The sequence below is a fragment of the Falco naumanni genome, chromosome 3, assembly GCF_017639655.2.
Source record: "Falco naumanni isolate bFalNau1 chromosome 3, bFalNau1.pat, whole genome shotgun sequence".
NCBI classification, from domain to species: Eukaryota; Metazoa; Chordata; class Aves; order Falconiformes; family Falconidae; genus Falco; species Falco naumanni.
In genome coordinates, this window is record NC_054056.1 from 92,841,494 (window position 1) to 92,865,404 (window position 23,911).

Sequence of the window (23,911 nt, forward strand, 5' to 3'; positions counted from 1 at the left end):
TACATGCACAATGAGCCTGATGCTTCCAGGAAGTATCACATTACTGCATCTAAACAGTCTGATTAGGTCAAGTACACTGGGTAAATCCACTCTCATGGCAAATAAAGGCACCGTGGTATAAACATTCTTCCAGCAGAAGCTATGAAGCTGGAACATCATCGATCTTAGCATATTCACATATTTCTATTCTTCATTTATGTGATGACAAGGATGGAGAGATGAACAAATGAGCAGGGGAGAATAAATGACAGCTACTACAATACCCTTCCCGCTTTTAATATTTGAAGTATAACTTATGAATTAAGGCAAAAAGCTTCAGAGAGAAAAGTTGTTGTTACAGTTGCAGCTCTAGCCTGAAGTCAACATTAAATTCTGGTTCCCACTGTCTGCTCCAGACTTCAGTAAGACTGCACTCTCTTGAGGCCACTTTCCTTGAACATCCCTTTCATAGCAATCGCATTTCAGACTTTTTTTTTTAAGCAGATCTACATGCTCTGTGTGAGGACTTCTTCAAACAAAAATCACAGCTTATGTCTTAAGTAATTTAGATATCATTATTTGGTACCTCACTCATGACAGCAAGGTTTGGTCTAAGACTTTCAATAATTGTCCCAAACTAATGGGGATAATCCCTTCTTCCTCCTATTATATAACTAAGGAGACACCTAAATATTACGATAATTACTGGAATAAGAACTCACTACCATAGGAGAATTACCAGTTTTACTCAAGTATAACAACTTAAGCATAGGATCATGTGAAGGAAGTGAGGCAGCATCATTCTTACTGAGCTCAAGTCATGCTGCACACATACAATCATATGGAAAATATGCTGCAATAAGCCCTGTTATGTTTATTGAATGACCCTTCACTGCACAGGTGATTATCAGTTATAATCAGGTGATTATCAGCTTTGTGGTTTGTACTATGTCATCCCAGTAACATTAAATTTTGTAATGTTTCTTGAATATAATATGCAACAGACCCCATTTTCTCTTCTCAAATTAGCATTTTCATACTGGATAATTCAAGATAGCGCTAACAAATCTGAATCCTGTGTCTGTAGTTTGAAAATTACTATAGTCAGCAGCAACATAAAATTATCTAAAACATATCTAGCAGCTCATATGGAAAACTTCAAGGAAATCTCAGGCACCTCCCATGGTCACATGTTCAACATCAGCTAGTACTAGTAAGTACACACAGGGAGATCAAGAACTGATTAGCATATAGAAGTCTGATTCCTTAGCCCTTATTCTTTACTACCAAGTTCCAACTTACTATACAACATCTATGAAGTACTGAAGTGGCTAACAAGATGTTGAGCACAACTTTGGAAGTAAGTTAGTAATGCAGAACAGTACAGAGCCTCTCCAGCACTGTACTAAGTACAAATAACATGAGAAAAAAGATTTTGACTATGATTAAGTAGCACAGCAACATGGATTTGTCACGTCTACACACAGTTGTGATCAGCACAGATTTAGTTACTTTGGTTCTTCAAAGTCCTTTTCTGACAAAGCACTGTGAATAAGGTCAAGAGGCTCAGTGGAAGTCCTAACCACAGGTCAGTTAAAACAGCACAGCCACGTGCCTTTCAAACAGGAAGCACTTACTTGCATTGTCGCTGTTTAAAAACAGCTTCACCATTATATAAAACACATTTGCACACAGATCATTTGGCTCACAAACTACACACCTATTCACACCACCCCCATTGACCCTGACAACATCACCAGGGGAGATCCTGAATAACCTGTATTAAGTGAACAAGGGTCAGCATGATATTGCCCTTGATCCTGCCAAACAAGGGGAAAAGCCTCAAGCAAAAGCAGATATACCTTCAGATCACCACCTTCCAGCAGGCCTGCTAACAGCAGCAAAGTATTAGTATTTTTATGAACACAGGATCCTCAGAGGAATGAGAACTCCTAGAGAGAAACAGGATCTACCTGACAAAGGAGGTCAAAAGTATCTTTGCCAACAGGCTTGCTAACCTAGTGAAAAGAACTTTAAACTAGGTTCCCCAGGGAACAGAAACCAAAGCCCTCATTTAAGTGGAGAAACAGAGAACAGGGAAGCACATCTTGGAGAGGGTTCCAGAGGAAGTTTTCTCACTCGCTTTTGGAGAAAGTAGGACAGATGGGTACACCTGAAACCCTGTCTACAGAAGTATACAGCCTGTGATGCAAACAGGAAAGGCTGCCAGCATGTGCACAACTGCAGAACAATGATGTCACTTGAATTAGAGGCTCAATGGGATAGCTCACACAACTAACACGCTGTGAGACATGGGTGCAGGCTCCTCACAACAAGGAGGAGAGGTGGGTAGGGGTGAGCTGCACATGAACATGCAGCTCTGCTATGGAACCCTTAAACTTGCTAAGAGTTTATAAATCAAAACCAGAAGGGCAGCCTAAAAGATGGATGCCATCTGCTGCAAACCACCCAGTTAAAAAGGTGATGTAGGTGAAGTCATCAGCACTGGAAGAAGCCTCTGATCATAGGCCACTGTTTATGGGGGGTGGGAGGTGGGGTGTCAGCCACCTCGATACCTGTTGGGAGGGCAATATGGCAAGGTACAAAAAAACAGGAGCAGTAATAAGTTTTACTGCAGGTGCTGCACAGGCCCACTACAGGAGATGTTCCACTAGACCAGATACTCATGAGTAGAGTAAGAACTTGCCAAGGATGGCAGAGGCAGCCTTGGCAAGTAACTATGAAATGGTGGAGGTTAAGTTACAGAGGGAAATGACAAAAGCAAGCAGCAGAACCAGATTTCCAGACAGCAAACCTCTGCTTGTTAAAGAACCTAGTAAGTGGGATTCCAGGGCATGCTCCCCAAAAGGGCAATGGAGCCTTGAAGAGCTGGTTGAGTATCAAGGGCAACCTCCTCAAAGTATGAAAACAGTCCTTTCTGACATGCAAGATAACAAGCAAAACCAGCAGGAGGTCATCTTGAATTAACTAGGAACTCCTGGCAGAGATAAAGTGCAAAAAACTGAAGCATACAACAGGAACAGTTTATTAAAGACAAATAAAGAAGTACTGCCTGGATACTAAGGGGCAGAATAAGGAAGGCCAAGGCCATGGTGGGTTTGAAACTGGACAGCAATACAGAGGACAACAAAAAGAGCTTGTACTGGCCTACATGTAGAAAAAAAGGAAAGAAAGGAAAAAAACTACAAGAAAAATGTTAGCCTGCTGCTAAATGGGGCGGTCCACCTATTGCCAGACAATGCAGAAATCTCCTAAGCATCTTCTTTGCATCCATCCATAGTAGGGTTTCTCTGGCTCTCAGCTGTCTCTGCCTAGTAGCAAAGTGAAATAAATTGGGAGTTACTCTGGTAGATTGGACAAATGCAAATCCATGGGAGCAGACGAGACATATCTAAAGGTGCCAAGGAGCTGGCTAATGCGAACCCAAGGCTACTTCTTACCAACTTTCAAAAGTTAACAGCAATCAGGGGATGTCCCTTATGACAACATCTTCAGAAAAGGCAAGAAGAATAATCCAAGGAACTACAGGCTGGCTAGCTTATCCTCAGTCCCCAGGATATTACGGGGAAAATCCTCTCAGAAGCTAATTTCTAGACACACAAAGGGTAAAAAGGTGATTGGAAACAGCCAGCACAAGGTGACCAGAAGGAAATCATGCCAAATTAACCTGGCCACTTTCCTATGACGATAAAGAGAAAGCCAAGGACATAAGTTTGACTTTACCAAGGCTATTGACAGTCTCAAATAATATCTTTTTAGCCAAATCTGAGGAATCATGGAGAAGATGTGGAAGAACAGCTGGCTCAACAGCGGTTCAAAATGTAACCAACAGCCAGTTATAAGTGATATGCCTAGATGGCTGATACTAGGGTGAATACTCCTGACATCTTCATCAAGAACCTGAGCTAGAACACATCCCCACCATGTTCATGGATGATATGAAACAGAGGGGAAGCTGTCAACACACCAAAAGGCAGGGCTAACTACTCACAGGGACCTCAATGAGGTGGAGAAACTATGTTTGCAGCAAACCTGTAAGTTCCACACCTAGGACAGAAGAACACCATGCCATGACTAGTACGAGCTGAGGATCAATGAAGCAGGTAGCACAACTGCAGGAAAGGTTCTGGGGCAGCTCCAGTAGACAAGCTGAACAGCAACATACCCTCACAGCAGGGAAGGTTCACCATATATTGGTGAGCATTAGGAAAGCACAGTCAGCAAGTCAGGTCAGGCAAATATTCCCCTTTATTTAGCACTTGTAAAACCAAGTCTGGAATGCTGCACCCAGTTTCAGGCTACTATGAAAGATGCTGACAATCTGGTACATCCAGCAGTGGGGGCTAGAGCACCTGATGTACCAAGTTGACAGAGTGAATTCTTTAAAGTCTTTCAAGAAGAGTGAATATTTCTATGCATTTTTAAACAATCTAAAGGAGGGATAACAAAGTACCCTCAACAGAGGCAGAAACTTCTCAGAGTAGCAAAGAAAAAGAAGAATGGACAACAGTCACAAGTTGTCACAAAGGAAGTTCAGTTAGATACAAGAAAGAAGTTCACAGGGCTGCAGAAACCGTTGTATTTCTCCCTCTTCAGATTTCAAGTTTCAGCTGAACAAGGTCCTGATTAACCTAATCAAACTACAGAGTTCACCTTCCTTAGAACAAGATATTCTATTAGATTACTTCCAGAGGTCCCTCTCCAACTTAAAATCACTTATTCCAAATCAATGGCATACTCTTCACCTCCTTCCTCACTACCTCTAAAATAAACATCCAATTTCAACAGGGTGACCTTTCTTTTACCTGCAGTTTTCCGATAATTCCTCACCACAACATACAGCAATAAATCCACCCCAACTTTAAACACATAATCTTTTATTGTAAAATAAAATATATATGGAAGAAGGATACGCTGTTTTGACCTTAATGAAACCTGGCTTAATTCCTCAGACTGAGACAAATTTTATTGCCCAGATTAGAATTTTATAAGCAGAGAGGTTGACTCAATCTGGAAAGACATTAACAATTCAGCCGATACTTACAGCTCTCCAAGGCAAACAATGATGGGGTTCCTTGAGAGGAAAGAGCACTGTGGGGAGGCAGTAAGGTTAAACTTCCACCCTTTAGTACTTAAAAAAATAAGACATTGTGAGTGTTTCGTGATGCGAGGTGTATATGGGGTAGCAATAGAGGACTGACCTCTCATTTATGTTAAACATTCATTTGAACAGCTGCCTCTGACTTGAACACATTAGTATAAGTTCCTTAACATTCTGTTTTTACATAATCATTTTATTGTTTCAGCAACTTAAAACTGGCATTAACAAAAACTATATACAAGAGGGGAAAACAGCTACTGCTTACATTAACTAATTCTAACAATCTTTTCTTTGAAAATGAGTAACTGACTTCAAGCCACAGATGCAACTCCTGCCATTGTCCTAAAAATCTCCCCAATTTTGCTTTCTGAAGCTTGGGGGAAGGTGGGGAATGAAATGACATCTGTTGAATATGCAGCTAGACAGTCTGTACAGATAGAAAAAGCATGAAAATTCTATCCCCCTCTCAACATAATATACCCTCCCTCAGCTTTTAGTGGTGACCCAACTGCAGAAAAAGATCAGTAGCAAATATAAACATAGTGAAACCCAGCAAGTACAGCCATTAGAACTGAAGCAGTATTTTGTAAGCTTTTTCCAAGAAGCACACTTTAAATACAGAAAGTTAGTGAATTATGTGATGCTAAGCATTTTAATATTACGTGGCTACCAACAGTTTTAAAACTGCCCACAAAGTGATCTCCAACATCTTATGCACCTGCCTTGGGTAATCTAGGTGGGAAACTACAGATACCATCCAGGAAGCTAATTCTCCTTAGAAGTGACCTGTAGGTGTTCACAGTAGTATCTGATTAATTAATAACAGTATTTATTTTAATGGAAAGATGAAGGTCAGATAAATTTTGGAAAAGATAATTCTGTCTCCAGATCACCTCTTTTAGTATTTTGCAAATAAACACCAGACCTCAGATTATATACTATTTTAATAGCATATACAGTGATTCCTCACTGACTGAGCATGATCCACTAACACTGAGTCCTATAGAAAAAGAGGGAAGAGGGAACAATTAGCGTTTCACACTGCACACTTGCCAGAGGATGCTGCATGGCCAGTCTTAGCTCTGAACATCCCAACTTCTGAATGCTTTTTTTGACAGCCTTATTTGTTTGTAAATATATATACATACACAGTTTTTTTGGAAACAGATGAATGACAGACAGTGTAGCTCTAACTTGCTCTTCTTTCATGACAATTAACATATAATATGCACCTTATTTCTGGCACACAAACACCTTTTTTCCTGAGATGAAAACTACTTTTCTATTATGAGCCCATTTCCAAGCAGATAGGTACAGTTTTACCGCAATGTTTCAAAAAAGCTTACCAAAAAAAAATAATCTCATTTTAAGATTCCAATACCACAACCCATTTTTGAAGGAATCAACAATGCTACTATGAAAGAACAAAGGAAAAATAATCCCTAAAAATTGAGATAACGCCACCCAGCAGCAATGTGTAATCTGTGATCGTTAACAGTCAATCATTCAAAACCATAATAAGGATTTTATTAGACAAGCACTGAATAACCTCTGCATCACACTGCAGAAGCTTTTGACTTTAGTTTGTAAGCCTAGATACACAGTAAGGCAACCAGGACATTTAGGATCAACTTCTTTCTTCCTCAGTCTGGCTGTATAGAAAAGTACTTGAAGAGTCTTGGCCTAAAGACCAGTCCAAACAGCAACACAGCTGACTGGCCCACTGATTCAAATCACCTCCCAGAAGGCTTAAAAACAGAACATGGTCAGCAGTATGTCCAGGATGGACTTGTCCATTGCCATACCTTCTGGCCACCGAGATCAGTCAAACAAGTTAGCCAGCACAGAAGGAATTTCAGTCCTTGTGTATAGACTGTCTGGCTATTAGTTAATCCATGTGGGCTCAACTGAGGAAGCTACACAGTGATAGATGCTACTTAAACAGAAAAACATAGGAGTTATCTAAGGCCTAATAACCAATCTAGAGCTGCAAATCACATTACTGCAGCAAAGGCATATAAATTAAAACTATTTTAATTGTGAAGTTATTGAGAAACATGACTGCTTAAAACTGCAAAATAACATTTTGCAAAGTACCTTTAGCGTAGAAAGGTAACAAAGGTCTGCCCTGGACTCCCATGGTAGCATATAGAGAAAGCAAAACCAGGACATTTAAACACAGAATCCAGAGATTCAGATACACTATTCATTTGAATTACTGGAGCTTAAACACATGAAAACAGGAATTAGATAAGAAAACACAGCAGAAGATAATCAACAAGAACACATGAGGCAATGTATATGTAACTGATAAATAAATTTGTATGCAAAGGAAGTCACAGTTTAGATACAAGATGCAGGACCTCTGGACCCAACAGCATACCACCTGTACAGTAGTACATTGCTATGCTTGTCACTTACGATACTGCCCCATATAAGGTTTTATCTCAAACTCACTGCATAGCCACTGTGTGGTATGCTACAGCCAACTGTATTTGGTCCCTGAAAGAGAGGATTAGGATGACTCAATCACGATCAGTGGATTAGCAAGTCCACCCTAAATTAGAAAGGCAGGGTTGCCTGTGTGTCAGTACTCCCCACTATGTTAATAGCAGCCAGCAGGACTTAAAAGTATTGCTTCACATTGTAATTATTCTATTGCAAGCTGCCACTGAAAAAGTCAGTCTCATTCCTTATATTCCTTCCCTTTCCCCATTGCTCATTCCTAATGTCACTCTTGCATCGCATCCAGCCACTGTGCTGCCATAATAAATCCCAAGTTACTTCACAAGGGGGTGGAGAAGAGGCTAGAGGAAGAAGTTCCCCCATCAGATCATCAAGCTTATCCAAGATCACCCTGCAGCCACACACAATCAATGCATCCAAGGCATGGAAAACACAGGAACACATCAGCTAGGTTAGAGAGTAACAGCAGAACTGCCCTTTCTGGCAGCATCCCACAGTTTGACTGTGTAAGACAAATGTACATCACAAATCAGTCTCCAAGAAAAGCAGACAAAACTAGATGTACAGCTTTGTTGCCTTGGACCGATGAACACCACACCTCAGTGAGCTAACAGGCATCGTAAGCTTGCTCTAGTGCTGATCTGATCTGCCTGGCATACTAGAAGACTCTGGGGAAGAATTCCAGGGGTCAATTTAACTTCAAAGTAGTGGCTTGGGCCTCTTGGACAAAAACCTGCTCCTGTTAAGCTGAAAACCTCTCTATATGAACAGGCTCCCAACAGTCAGTAGTAATTTCCGTATCTTGGAATTCTGCATCCCTCATTTTTGGTATATTAGAGCAAAGCCTAGTGCTATTCACCTTCTAGACAAACAACAAAACTTTTGAAGAAGTATGGGAAACAGATACAGGAAAAAGATTGATAAATTCTTAGTTCTAGAGATAAGCAACAAGGGCAAATGATAGTAATGTTTCCTCCCCAAATATGAGGAGACATCCACCATTTCCCGTGACTTATTTTGTATGATCATAGACTCATTCAAGTTGAAAAAGAGGTTTAAGAAAATCAAGTCCAAATGATGACCCTAACAACCACTGCATTGAAGTAAGGGCTCTTACTTCAATTCTCTCTTCCTCGGTTTCTTTTCCTTACATATGGGAGAAGCAAGAAACAAACTCTTCCTTGGCCCAGCCACAGTCTTCATTTGACAACTTAGGAAAACTACAGAACACATAACTCTGTATCTGGGCCTATTCAATAAATATTCTAACAAAATAAGAATCAGTTCCCCCCTCACTTCCAAGTGAAGACATTTCTTTTTTTCTTTTGAAAAGTACATAGAAACCATTTCTTGTTTCCATATTAAAAAAAAAAAGTTTTTTGAAGGTCACCAACAGAATGCTGAAGTACTTTAAGCAGCCTCATTCCAGTAACACAGTCACAAGCTTTCCATCACACGGCAGTCTGGGTGATCAGGTCACTGCTCCACAAAGAACAAGAGAAATCAAACAATTCCAAAGCCTCCATCTAAATCTTCTAAAACATTCAAGACATAGGCACAGCAAGTGAAAAAAAGGAGGAGTTTGCTTTGCTTTTTTTGTTATATGCACCAGAATATCACCTATCCTAAGCCAGAATTAAAGTTCTGTTTAGCCCAGTAGCCTGTCTGAATGTAAGCACATGTCAAGTAAACAGTGATAGCTGTCTGCTTCACCTTCCCAGAGACCCGAAGCGTATGGATTTCCTGCTCCAGCCATTAAACATTTGCATTTAGGCCCAGTCTTTTCTTCCTGGTCTTATTCAATTGCCTTTGAAAAACAAACTGTTAGCTTCTATAAGATCTTCTATAACTATACAGTAGACCTTATGATCACGCATAGAGAAAAAAATTTTGGTTTGGATCTACTAACACAAGTGATCTCCTGTTTTATAATAAACAGTAAGATACAGCCATGTCTACACTCACTGGGTTTTGTGCTACTCATGATTTTCAAAACCTTCCACCATGCCTCTCCCTCCAAGTACCCATTCTCAACACAAGTATCCTAATCCATTTGCTATCTCCTTCTGGAGAAGTATTCTTTACTTCTGATCATGCTTGTCACCTTTCTTTAGCTTCCAGAGCTCTGTTATGTCCTTGGTACTATGGTAATCTTTGGCAACCACTTTACTTGTTCAATTATTTCTCAACATTAAGCAGAAGTGCTCATGAACCTGTATAGAGATTTTGCCTCCCCCACAAAGACAAATGTTTCTCTTCACATATATTTATTTTCTCAGCCAGACACTCAGTACCATAAAGGTTTTCATGTTTTTCCTTGTTTTTCTTACTAGGAATACAACCTCTCTCATCAGTGTTTCTACCCTCTTTCCCAAAGAGGACAGCACAGACCCATGTAGTATTCCAATAATTACTATTACTCATGCCCTCTTTTTTTATATTTAAAGCAACTACCCATTTATGACAGAACTCCTTATTTACTGCACTACAGGTGTATTTCTTGAAGAGCCTCTGGTATGGATGTCTAACCACAAACCTTTCAGTACAAAGCACGTCCAGACCAACTTTACACTAACCAACATTATTTGTGTGCCCAACAACTCTTTTATAGGACTCCGCCAGCCATGTGCTACACGACTTGCCTTTATAAAAGGTATGTTAAATTTACATGTATTTATTGATTATTCTATTTCTCAGAATAGAATCTATGCTATTTAATCATATCAACCTTAACCACAAAAAGCAGTAGAAGAGTTAGTTTTTGTGATTATTGGTATGCATTTGCTCTGAGACTCAAACATGAGATTCCCTCAAAACTCTAACAGCTCTAATATGTCAGCATCCTAAAACAGATATAAGAAACTAGACTGCCTGATTTATTTAATGTAAACACACACGTATGTACACCTTTTTCTTTTAAATAAAAAAATTCTAGCATGTTCTATTGATGTACACACAAGTTAGCTCTCTATTTTTCTAAACCCTGTTTTAAATCTTGGAGGGTTTGGGGGGGTTTGTTTTTTTTTTTTTAATTCTGGACTAGCTTGCACCATTTCTTATTGGAGTTACTGACTGTGATAATATACAGCTGTAATGACACCAGTTTTAAAGGTTGCAGGAACTCCAGCTATCTCACTTTTTCTTTCTTTTTTTTTGCTTTTCCCCAGTCATCAGTTCAACATTACAGCAGCCCTGATACAAGCCACCTTTTCCAAAGGGGTTCCCTCTACTCTGGACATCACTCCAACTTCCTAACAAATCTAATTCCATTTTCCACTATGTCTTATTTTCTAAATATTGTTTTTTTCTCCTTCTCTTTCCCCCTCTGCTCCCAGATATGGTGCAAGGAACATTTCAGAGTGTGTTTACAAAATGTAAAGTAAAATCTAACAGTTCTTGGTTGTAAAATTAATACATTGCGTTACAGCCCGCTACTGAAGACAGTGGACTCAAAGGAACTAAAGATTAATTGACATCTACAACAAAACATTTTTCAGAGAAGCCCTTTCTTAACTAAAATTAACAAAGCCTGTTTCCTACAGGTTTGCATCCTCCTCTTCATTATTGCTGTTCCAAGCCCATGAAGGCTCTTCCATACAACCCTCATTTTGCTTCCCTCTCACATTCCTCAATTGCTGTCCCTTTGCCTCCTCATTCCTTGAGTAATGCCAATTACTTCTCACGCTCTCTAATTCCCGAGTGAGAGCAAGACAATTCTATGCCTGCTGCCAAACCACACATGTACCAAGTGGCTGGCTGACAGACAGTGAGGTGGAAGGGTAGAGAGAAGAAGCTGCAAAAGATTTTGCCATTTGCTTCTGCTGATCATGACTCAACAGAGGAACAAACAGTCAGAGCAACTGTGTGAGCTTGTTTCCTGAGGAACCAAGGCAGAAATACAACCCTTGGCATCAGCCAAGATCTTCTCTCATAACGCTTCTAGCTTGTAGTCTTAAATCAGTCTGATTTTAAAAAGTGTTATACATTTTTTGGAAAAAAAAAAACAACTCACCGTTTTATTACGAAGTCTAATTATGTCAGAAACAGAGCCAGCTCCACAATATTCCATAACAATCCAGAGATCTGTGTTCTTAAAATAGCTGCCATAGTACTTGACAACATAGGGACTAGATAGGAAAAAAGTCAAATAGATTAATTCTTAGCAGTGAAGAAAAAAAAAAAATCATAATCACAAGTATTGTTAGAAATTAGTTTGACACACACTAAAGAGCAAGTGTAATCAAATACACTTTTAAATTGTAATTCACTTAACTAATGCCCTGTTCAAATAGTCTGTTTATTAAAATAATAAAAGAACTAGTAACTCTCTCTCTCTCACAAGCTTTCAGTGATATTCAAATACAGACAGTTTTCCCAAACACCAGTCTTCTGATATAAAGCTTAGCTTTTCCTTCCTCTAAGGCCTCTCAATTTTTAACTCTTCTCACAAAGTTATTGGATGTTTCCCTTCTTTGAAAGGATGCCTTGTTTTCTTCTCTCCTACACAAAAAAAAAACCCATGGAAACTCACTCATGTTTTCCTGGTTTTGCAAGCATGAACTTATTTCAAGTATGGGGCTAGACCTCAATGTTAAACAGAATGTAGTGTTGGTTTGAACAAGACTTCTGGATTTGCAAATGTATTTCCATATTGAACTGTCTCATGTGAGGAGACAGTACTGTCATAAATAGAACATACTACTTTGCTACTCATCAGTTTGTCACTTGACATAATACTTCCTTGGAAGCAATTGCAAAAGAAGGGCAGAAACAGATGTGGTAAATGTAACAATGATCATCCTTCAGAAAAGTGATTAGATGGTGTATTTATGGAAATTAAATGTTGGAGGGTTTGGGGTTTTTTTGCAGAAACTTAAGTAAAGGAGGTTACAGTTAGACTGCCATCCACCTCCTACAAAGTCAGGAAGTAAGATACTGAGATCTCAGACAGCGGCTTCTGGTCAGAACACCTGCATTGAAGGGTGGAATCAGACACTTGTGCTGATCCTGAAATACAATTCTTTGCTCCAAAACATTCGGCAGCAACGTGTTTTGTTGGAAAGTTGATGGAGGAAAAAAGAGAGGACCTATGGTTGATTCCTGCAACATGGTGCTATCTTTTTATAAAGATGGTCAAAACCATCATCAAACTACTTCATTAGAGAGTAACTGTTAGTACTATAGCAACTTGCTTTTACAGAAGGCAAGGTCGGTCAGTTCCCTCCCAACTAGTCAAAATGTCTACCATTTAGAAGTATGCCATACAGATCTTGCCTTTTATAAACTCCTGAAGTGAGGAAGGTTACTATTACTTCTGAAGGAAAACCCACTGGTTTTCACGCCCGTATCTTGCCAGACCTACACTATGCTAGTGTTCCCAGCAAAACCTGGGTATTATTAAAAATCAGGACAAGATGATCTCTTGAAAATATCAAGTGCTGTACAATCTCAAAACACTGTTTAAATTTGCTTAAAGCCTCATCCCAGTTAACTACATGGGCCAGTCTTTTCCATATCAATTGCTTGCCTTAGTAATCTACACTTTTTCCCCTTAAAAGAGCTTCAGCACATACAGTATAGCTAGTTCTAGCAACAGGCATGGAGAAGGAAGGAAGGAAGGGTAAAGCATTAAGACTTAATAACCTTCTATTTGAGATGCTGCAACAGCTCAGTGCTTCTCTATAACATCAGTGGAATCATCACATGTAAAAATAAAGCACTAAGAAGTGCACCATCCCTCCCGTCAGTACTGCACAGCACTCACTGTATTTGCAGAAAGGCACACAATGTATATACAAGGACATGATGCAGGGCTGCAGCCCAACCCTTCTTTTCAACCAGAGAATGGCTGCATTTTGTCCAGTGAAGGAAGAGTTTGTGTTCTAAAATTCTCAACTCTAACTTTGGGGAAGGAGGAGGGGTGTGTATAAGTAATACAACAGTACACATCCACTAGATACCAAACGCAACATTTGTTCAGAAAAAAAAGTAGAAAAAAAAAAACCAAGGGCAGAGAAAAGCGAGGCAGGACACAAAAATAAGATGATGAGTAGGCCTACATAGGACAACAATGAAAATGTCACAAGGAGCATAGTGTATAAAGAAAAGTGAAAAATTCAGAAGATTCTCAAGTATCACCAGTTCTTTCCTCCATCAGTATATTTCACAGACATTTGGTTTAAGTATCTATTTCAACCCTGGTCTAGTACTAACAGACTAACTAACATACTACTTCTTGAACCTACGCCACTGCTTCCAGTCAGCTCATGTGGCTCAAACCCCACGCAGCAACTAAGGACGGCTACCCTATCATTGGCCCCACAGAAGAACTCGTTCTGAGAATTCATAAGGTACTATGGCACTATTTTCTAATTTATTTAATGCCTTCCTTTATGTACGGGGAAAGAAACAAAGCTGAGGAGATAAAAAGAAGTAAGAGCACAGCAACAAAAAGAATCAAATTAAACATACTGTTAACTACTCTTCCAGTGCAGAGGAAGAGTTGAGGACCTACTCTGGGGATCAAATCTAGTTCTACAGTTAAGCAGACAAAGAAAGATTGCTGCTTCCTTTTTAATCTGTACCTGTTAAAAACTCAGCTGGCCAGACAGGCAAAAAAAGTCTCATAAGGACAAAAAGGATTAAGAGGAGCCCAAAAATACCAATAGGTCCCAAATCCTTTTAATAACACCTGAAATGACCTTATCACGCATCTTTGTGTAATGTGGGAAAAAAAACCTTAAATCCTTCCTTTTCCTTCCATTCCCCTGCCTACATATTTAACAACCTTCTAGCTTCCAGAGCACTCAGTGCCAGAAGGGAATGGCTTACAAGGTTCAGTGTGTTCATAGGTCACAAACACTCAGATCAGGGCTTGGGCTTGCTGGCAGAGGTTCTAAAGAAATTTGACGAACAGTTGCATTCTCATATACTAGATATAATGTACTCCAAGGTCTCTACCTCTATATTTAAGGATAAATATCTGAATCTTCTCTTCTCCTTCATGACCCCATAGACAAGATCGTGCTGTGGAGTGGTAAAATCAAGCTCTATCTAGCACCTGAGCAAAACATTCAGCAAGAAATCTGAATGAATTCAGACTGCTTTAAAAGGATTATCTTTAAGTCTGAGATGAGTACTGCTCATTGCCAAACGAGCAAATTTTTCATTTAAAGACAGACAACACCGAAACACCACAAAAGCACAAACACAATTCAGAAGTAAAAGACCACTTGCTATAATACAATTCACCAAGTTCATGACTAAAGCAATCAATATTTTATTTAAAATTTCACCTAACTACAGAGTGTAAAACTTTCCTGTTTGCACTTCAGGTAACAAGCAATAGACTCCTGTATCACTCAGACATGAATACTCACTCTAGTATACCTGATTTTGAAGTTACAGCCAAAGACTTAAAAGATTATCTCCCAAAAATATACAAATAAAAACACTGATAACTCCATAGAAGAAAGGAAATGCCAATTAATTTCTACATCCTTGCAGACACTTGATGTTAATGGAATTCCTATAACACTAGCATTCATAAGATACTTTGTGAACAAGTGTAAGGTAACAGTCCTTCCTCAAAACTATTACCAGACTGTTCCCTTTTTAAAGGTTAAGTTCCTGCATGAAAGAGGCAACCGACAGAATACCATTTTGTAAGTTAAACTGCTAGCCATTAATCTTGTGCCAGAAACACCTTTATCGATCTTATGAAAAAAGTAACTCAGAATTCACACTGCCTATGATATTTACAGGAAATACTAACCTTTGGGCTTGCCAGTGCAAGTAAAGTGAAGCAAGCATGGAAAATTCTAAGCAGAAGCAAGTACTTATTCCTTCATCAGTTTCTGTTAGGGACACTATTTGTATTTCCTTCAATCCAAACTAAGGATAGCAGGAAATTAGCAAAGTGGTTCCTTTCAGCAAATTATCCAACACAAACTGCTTTAATTTTCCATGCAAAAAAAAAGTTTGCCGCTGCATATATTTCGGCTGTATTTACAAGTACAAACACATTTTCACGTAGACTTTTTGAGAGGGAGCAAAATTGTCATACCTACCTGTCACACTGCTGCATTATAGAGATTTCTTTAATTATTTCTTGAAGATCTGACTCCACGGGGACCTGTTTAATTGCTACAACTTGTCCAGACTCTTTGTGTATTGCTTTAAACACACTACCATAAGACCTAAAAAGAGAGAGTTTAAAAAAAAAAAGGGGGGGGGGGGGGGGCGTGGAGAGAGATATAAAAACCGTGTTTCTCATTTCCATTACGCAGAAACTTTTAAAAGTCACAGAAGCCATATGTTCACACAGAAGTATGAGGGATTTTTCAGGCTGCAAAACAATCAGTTCTATCAGGACTTCAGGAAAGACATACCTCTGAATAATAATCTTTGTCAAGATGTGGACTAACTCCAGTACAGATGCAAGCACCTTTGCTGCCTTAATAAAAAAGGGACATCAAAATGCACGGATGTATTTGGGGAAGCATGAAAGTCTACTGATGCATGCATTTGCTTTATTATCAAAACTTGCCTAGGGAAGTATTCCTTAGGACATTTACAGTCACTCTGTCTGTAACTTAATATTCCAACACATGCTTTATATACCATTTCCCTCTGATCCCATCCCTCATAAATAGCTGCACTTACCCTTCACCAAGTTTCTCCAGAACATCAAAGACTTCTTCAGGCTGTTTAGTTAAACTATCTTCACTTAGCTTTTTCAGTTTGCTAAAAGACAGACAAGAGTTATTTGTTTGTTTGTGGGAAGGAGAGACACAGAACTCAAGCAAATTTTCACACAAATCAGCAGACAAAAAAAAATACACTCCAATGAAAATAAAATGCTTAATTAAAGTGCAGTAATAAAATTTTAATCAACCATCATATGATGAAGAAAGTTATAACAACTTTTGTCATTATCACTTTCCCACTAATGTTTGCTCAATTCAAAGCAGTATGGGACCAATTCACTGTCCAAACCACTTCCTTTGCTGAAGCAGAAACAGCCAAAGGCTACTGTAAAGTTCACCATTAGTCAAAAAGCAGCCAGCATGCAAACACATGCTCATTACTGCCTAGACTACACCATGCTGTTATCTAAGAAAGTATAAACCAATCCTTCGCCCACATGAGGTATCCACTTTCTAAATGATACCACTCATAAGCCAGTGATTTACATCAAGTTAGAAGAACTTGACTGTAGTCAAGATGACTCTGGGAGCAGATGGTAGCACTTCACCTTCACAGGTGCCAGCAGAACATTGAACTTCCAAGAGCTGAGTACTCTTAAGAGTTGTTGGAGCAGTCCTTTTTGCATCTTTTTGAAGTTACAAAGGGACAGGTGCAACAAAATATCTTGTTACATACCACCATATTTTGCCCTCCAGTTCTCTCTCACACATTCTCAAAATCACTCAATATCACCCTACTATTTCTCCTAGCACCTTCAACTCACTCTTACCACTGTCCTTTGTCCTTTACAAGCAGCCCTAGCCTTTCCTTGGTCTCCAGCATTCCAGTCTACCCAGCCCTCCAGACTCCTGGCAGGTCTCTGAACACAATTTGGCTGCAAGCTTGCAATGGAGCTGACACTGAACATAGACCAGGAAAATACAACCACAGACACATTGCAGTGATGCTGGGTAGCTGCAACACATAAATCCTTCACCCTAAAAAGTTATAGGGAATTTTGCTGCAAGATTGAATCAAAAAGTTCACATTACATGATAGCCAAGGGTACTTTTAAAGTAGAAGATGAGGGGAAGAATAGCTAATGCTGTAGTGTTAGATATAGACAATGTATTCCATATGCAGGAGGAGGAAAAAGGAAACAGGAGAAAAAAAAAAAAAAGGCGAAAAAAAAGAAACTTTGAAGCATAGCAGATCATTGAGAATTTATGGAAAGTAAGTTACCCTGTGACATCTTCCTGGAAATTAATACAAAATAGGGAAAGGCAGGCACAGACAGAAAAGATTATAAAGTCTTAACATTGGAAGAATGCGTTCAAAAGAAACTCCTTCATATGAAGGGATGCAATTCTGTAATATAAAGAACTAATAAAAATTAAAGTGAAACGACTGATGAAGGAATTCCCGAGTCAGAAGAGACTTGTTACTGCCAACCATCTAAGTGAAGACAAAAATTTAAAGTAATTGTATAACCACACAGGTCGTATGGATTGGTGTTAAACAAGGAAATTAAGGGGGGTGGGGGCAGGGAGCATACATATTTATATATCAAATAACTATTTCACAGATGTAGCAATGACATGAATACAAAAAGCATCAACAATCAATAAGGAAGGGTGCATGAACTGCTGTGAAGACCATAGAGTTTGCTACAGCAAACAGACAGGAAGCTGGAAAGCACATGTGTTTAACGGAGAATAAAAATCTCCACAGCAAAGGAAAGGCACAACTTATGAACACAAAGAAAGACAGCCAAAAATTCAAATGAGAGTAGCTAAATGAAGTCTGCAAGAGTGGCCTACAAATGAAACACAGGAACACATAACAGCTCAGCTTGCTTTTTCACCCTCTCTTCACTTGTTAAAGACTAGGAAGCAGAAAGCTGGAACTTAACTTTTTTCCTCCCTCTGATCAGGTTATCTGCAGCCTTAAAGGCAACATTCACAGAGTAAGTTACTACAATCATCCTCTGCTTACTATACCAGCAGAGCCTCAAAAAATAAAAAGCATGACCATTAGCCAAGTCTCTCATTTGATCGAAGAGCTGAGTAACAGAAAACGTACTCAACAGAACAATAGGAAGAATGAACTTTTTAGTAACTGCAAAAAAAATGGAAAACAGACAGTTTCCTCTCAACCAAAGATGTCTAAGAAGAGAAGACTTCCACCTGCCCATCAAAAGAGCAATGCCTGCTAAAATGAGAAGAAAGAAAAAATAAAATCCATACTAAAAGGGTTCCAGCAGCACCATTAACGCCAAGGCATTGGGAGCGCTTGAGAAGAGTTAGGGTAAGTCACAAACTGCATACACTGATCAAAACCAATGCCACTGTCAAATAACAGATTTATCTGGAGCACTTGAGAAACAACCAGGAGACCAAAGAGATAAGCATTCTGTAGTTTTAAAACTACATTCACATTATTCAACTCTTACAAACGTGTTATAAGATCAAATAATACTTAACACTAAGGCAGCTAAACGATAAACCTATTTAGAGGAAGAAAGACACATCAGTCTCAGGAATTTCAGAGTACAGATGCTAGGTCCGATGTACAAATGACAGTATTAACACTACATTCTTTGAACCACAGAAAGATCCTAATGACTCAGACTGTTCAATGATTTCTATTTCTAGAAGTTTAATAGAATTCCCAGCTCGTTAACTACAGAACGGCATGCAATATACCCTGAAAGGGTTGCAACAGAGAAAGCATTTATGATCACGAGAAGCAAGGAGGAGGAAGATGACTGTTGTAACTGGCTGTAAAGCACTAAGTAGAAAAGAAGACTAGAAATATTATCTTATTGGTTAAAACAAGCAACTAAAACTTGGGACAGAGAAACACATCTAAAACTTCAGAATTAGCTCCTTAATCAGGAGTTGTTCATGCATGTCCTACTACCCACACTTTTAAAATGTGCAAGACGAGATTTAGAGTCGAACGTTTCAGAAGGATCACTGCTTTTTTTAAAAGCATTAAAGTGCTCTACATGAGAAATGAATACTATGATCACCCAGCAAAATGCTTACCTGCTAAGACATGACTAGAAATACGAGGGGAGCAGGAGGGAGACAAAACTGAAGAGACAAAGGGTCGAAGAACAATCGGAGAAAAAGGTGTTTCAGTCCTCTCCCTCATGGGCGTGCTGCTTTCATAACACAAGCATTTAAATCAGAGCAAATAAATCAGTAGATTCAGGCACTGTATCTGTGAGAAAGTCTAAAACTGATGCGTGGAAGACAAGTATAAAACCTAGGTAAGAAGTCATTCTGGGTTTTTTGCCCTAGAAAATTCTCATGTAGTGACTATGGGCTATTTCAGCCATCTTCCAGAAGGAAAGTTCTTCCTGAAGGCAGGACTAACTAAACTACAAGAGCTGTCAAAAGGATCTTAATTCCAAACAGGTTTGATGTTCTGCATAAGACCTGGTCTCTTCAGCAAGAAAAACACATCCTAGCAAAGAATTTTACTTCTATAAATCCAGCTCACAGGAGAAAACATTCATACTTAGCGTGACGAGAATCTTATGCATCATTGAATACATCAGCAAAACTCCACATAACTAAATGTGGAAAAGCCTAGAAAGAGAGGGGACCCAAGACTACCAGTCATAGCATAAAATCAGAAAAATCTGAATTGGGATCTGAAAGAGCGAAAGATATTTCACACACACCCACACCCCCAACATGAAAAAACAAAGTATGAGTTTAGTGCCCTACAGTCATTACTTACAGATTTCAGAAAAATAAATTGGTGATGTGCCACAGAGATAGCCATAAAAAAAACCCTGAAAGCTAACAAAAATGCAGGACTAAAGAATAGAACTCTATCAATTACTGTCATCAGTTATGGAAAACTGGATGGCTGCTCCATGAAACATGAAGATATGTGCTTTATTTTGCAGAAGAACTAGCACACTGAAATACTTAAAGAATGGCTGGGATCAATTATGCTGATATCTTAAAAGAGAAGGTATCAAGAGAAATCACTGCAGGCATCAGAAACAGAGGTGGCATGTGAAAGCCTCGAGACAGTTACATTGCTTTACACTGTTCACACAAGTAGAAGCAAGTTTAAGATAGTTTACATTATTGTATTGTGTACTATATATTCAGTTTTCTACCAATAAAACTCAAGTAAACTTACACTTCTGTCCCATCATTTTCAGGAGGAACTCAACAATTGTCATCCATTTGACCTTACGTGCCCATTGATGTGAACATTAAAAACAGCGTATTTTTCACACAAAGTTCATATTTTTAAAATGTTTTGCCTTTCCCACAGAACTTGAAAAGTCACATTTTGGTGAAAATCAAAACTGCCCAAGTTCAAAGAAAGGACTGGAAAACCTCGATCAACACACTCCATGCTTGTTAAGCAGCCTTTTATTTGACAGCAGTGTGCAGGAGATGAGCAAGATTAAAGATTATGTATTTGACAGAATTCTGTCTCTAGCTACTTTTCCCTTGTATGCAACCTATCTCCTGGTACATGAGTATGCCAACATAGACAGACAAATGCAACAGTAATAACACATCTGAAAACATCTGAAACAGTTAAAAATTCAGATGCAAGAAAACACTGTGTCAATTACCGCACAAATTGTTCAGTATAAAATCAGAACACCTACTCCAATTACTTTCCGAAGTAAACAAAATTATACTGAAAAGGACGACTCCTTAGAAGTCTCTGTTACTGTTGCAATACACAGGTCAAACAAGGAAAGCTAGTGATTTTGACAGCACCCCCACTGAAAAGCCACAGTGGCCTAGCCTGTCACTTGGGCATCATCACTGCTACTTTCTGAAGGGCTGTTTTAAAGATTTACACAACACACAACCGCGTTGTATATTCCTTTACAGGGAAAGGGGGAATAAAAGTGCCCTGTACCTGTAAGGGAACCCTGGGATTCTAGGATACCCATGCAGCTTTGAATGTTCAGATGAAATTCTTGCTACCTCTAGATTAATGTGTTGCACCACAGGTATGGTAATAGATCCCTGTCAGTAACCGCTCCTGAGGACAACAGGCCACAAAGCAGCCTAGCACCCACATCTATTTCACCAAGTAAACATGGCACATCCATTCCAAGCCACCACCATATCCAAGGCAGGGATCAAAAAATTCAGCTCACAAAAAATAATCTGTACTCCTTCTGGACTTGCAAAAAAAGGTGGCCTAGCAGAATGGTTGGGAATAACAATCAGAAAATGGTAAAAAAAAAAAAAAAAACAACACACACACACAGATAAAGGGGATACATATACACATTTATAAAAACTGAGTTCAAATCTTCCCTCCCACTGAAAAAACAAATCCATTAAGTTCTCATCACATTCAAATTTCCAGAAATAAGCTTCAAAACATGGGAAATCTACAAAGGTGATGAGAGAACTTATAAACTCTGTCACATTTTTATTTCTTCCTGACCCAATCTAAGGATTTAAAGCGCTCCTCACTTTCAATTAAGGTAGACAATACACCTCCAGCTAGGTAACAAGGTCAGAGCAAACACCAGATCTTAAAAAAAGATAATAATCTTGTAGATTACGCTAACTTCAAGTTTTACATTCAATCCTTTGACATCACCAGATCTCAACCTTCACAACAGCGCTGGTAACGTTGATTACTCCTCAGACATTCTGATTTCCTGTCCTAAATCCTTGCTGGTACCTGTCCTACCTCCTTTATTTGAGACATGCAGCACTGTCAGCCTGAAAGTACAAGTGTAGTCCTGTCCCTCCTCACCCCATTACTTGCTAAAACCACTCTGCATAACAACTAGAAATCAGTTCTTGGTCAGAATTTTCAATAGTAAATACTGTTCCACTGCCTGCTAAAAATGCTCTGCATTGACAACTACTAATCAATTCTCGGTTGGAGTTTTCAAGTAGTAGATATTGTTATTTAATGCATTATTGGAGAGAAAACAGAAGTTCAAAACTACATTCTTCTCAAGTCCTGTCATCCTGCAGGAAGTTGTTTCAAATAATTTTAAAGGCTTTAAATGCAGAATGTAAACATTTTAAAGTAGAATATAGAAACTGATTTATTATCTTCTACCACCAATTTACATCGTGTAGTGCCTAGATTTTTCATTACATTAACAGGAAGCAAGAGTAAAATACTTGGAGTTCTGGGACAGTAAGTATAGATGTAAACTGGGTAACTACATTCTGTACACCACACAACTACATTCTATGTAGTATGTAACTACATCCCAGAAGGGATTGTTCCAATTTAAATATGCAATTAAATATAATACGATTAAATACAGGTAAAGCAAAATTATTTTGTGCACTAAGATGACAGTGTCACATTTAAAGCAGAAGCTCACGGTTTCACATCATTACACGTGCACACAGAAAGAAGTCAAATGATAAATGCTAACAAAAAAAACCACACAAAAAAACCCAAAAACTCAACCACGTCATAATTAGTATGACCAGGTAACCTATGTATTTCTGAAAACACACAGACTGTGGGGATGCTCTTGATTTTTGCCTCTTCCCACTCTCTGATTTGCAATCGCAACTATGCAACCCCCACCCCCACAAGCATCCCTCCACCAGCAGGACACAAGGGCACTTTCTAACGGGGAAAAATAACTACTTATGTCGGTCTCTCCCATAGACTGAGCTATAAAGCGCACAGACCCCTAGGCCACAAAGGGCTCCTCTCAGCGATGAAGTTCCCCTCATTTCACATTAAAATGCTCCTCTGGTAACTCCACCAGCCCCTAAGGACTTGCCTCCACCTGGAGGTTTACCCAGGGCGGTTATTTCGAGGGCACACACACACCCCAACACCACACAACCCCTCCGGTCGCCAGGCGGGTCTCAACCCTCGCCCTCGCCCCACCGCCCCCCTCACAGACCCAGGACCAGAAAGCCTCCCGAGGCCTCCCGGGGGTCGCAGGAGAAGCGAGCTGGCGAGCGACCGAGTGGGCCCATCCGCCCGCTCCCCCCCCCGGCCCAAGGCCTCATCCCGGCCGCGCCGCCGCGCCCGCTTCCGGGAGGGGAAGGGGCCGCCGGGGAGGGTCGTTACCTCTTGGGCGCTGCCTGCTCCATGCCGCTGCTGGGGCCCCGGCCCCGCCGTCCGGAGGGGGGCTCCCGGCCGAGCCCCTGCGCACCACCGGGCCGGCAGCCGCTAAACTCCTCACAACTTTCGCCCGAGCTCGCTGGCCCTTTAAACGGAGCTCGCGCCCTCCCTCGGCCGCCGTCGCTCCCGGCCTCTCTCAGGCAACCGCCACTACCGCTACCTACCCGGCTACCGGCGGAGGCCCGCCCCCCCGCGCCTCTCACTGGCCACAACCCGTGCCATCGGAAGCGCTGATAGGGCGGCGCGGAAGTCGCTCAGCGCGGCAGGAGGGACGAGGCCACTCCCCACCGCGGGACGAGCGGGCGGTGCCGCGCCGCGGGGAGGAGAGGAACATGGAGGCGGCGAGCTCCCGGCAAGCTCTGCGCGGCTGCGGCCCGCGGGGCACGCCGGGAGGTGCAGTCCCCTCCGGGAACATACCCTACCCGTTCCCGCAGGAGCGACGCCTGGGGGAGCCCGGCCAACCGTGAGGCGAGGGAACAGGGACCCGGGGCCCTGAAGCGCCGCCGGCGCGACGGACAGCCGTTCCTCCCCCGC

General features: G+C 40.3%; 1 protein-coding gene across 4 annotated transcripts in view; it reads right to left on the reverse strand.

Moving 5' to 3' along the window:
- Positions 1-23,911, reverse strand: part of STK3 (serine/threonine kinase 3) — a 138,375-nt gene that overhangs the window by 114,029 nt on the left and 435 nt on the right. Inside the window, exons 1-4 of one of the 4 annotated variants that reach the window (XM_040586648.1) lie at positions 23,324-23,556; positions 16,232-16,312; positions 15,637-15,765; positions 11,580-11,694 (exon numbers count right to left, since the gene is read on the reverse strand). In XM_040586648.1, coding sequence (XP_040442582.1) covers positions 11,580-11,694; positions 15,637-15,765; positions 16,232-16,312; positions 23,324-23,346 — 348 coding nt within the window. In that variant the 5' untranslated portion in view covers positions 23,347-23,556. Of the gene's footprint in view, positions 1-11,579; positions 11,695-15,636; positions 15,766-16,231; positions 16,313-16,823; positions 17,002-23,323; positions 23,557-23,911 lie in introns of those variants that run through there. The other 3 variants (XM_040586645.1, XM_040586647.1, XM_040586646.1) reach the window with 3 other exon arrangements.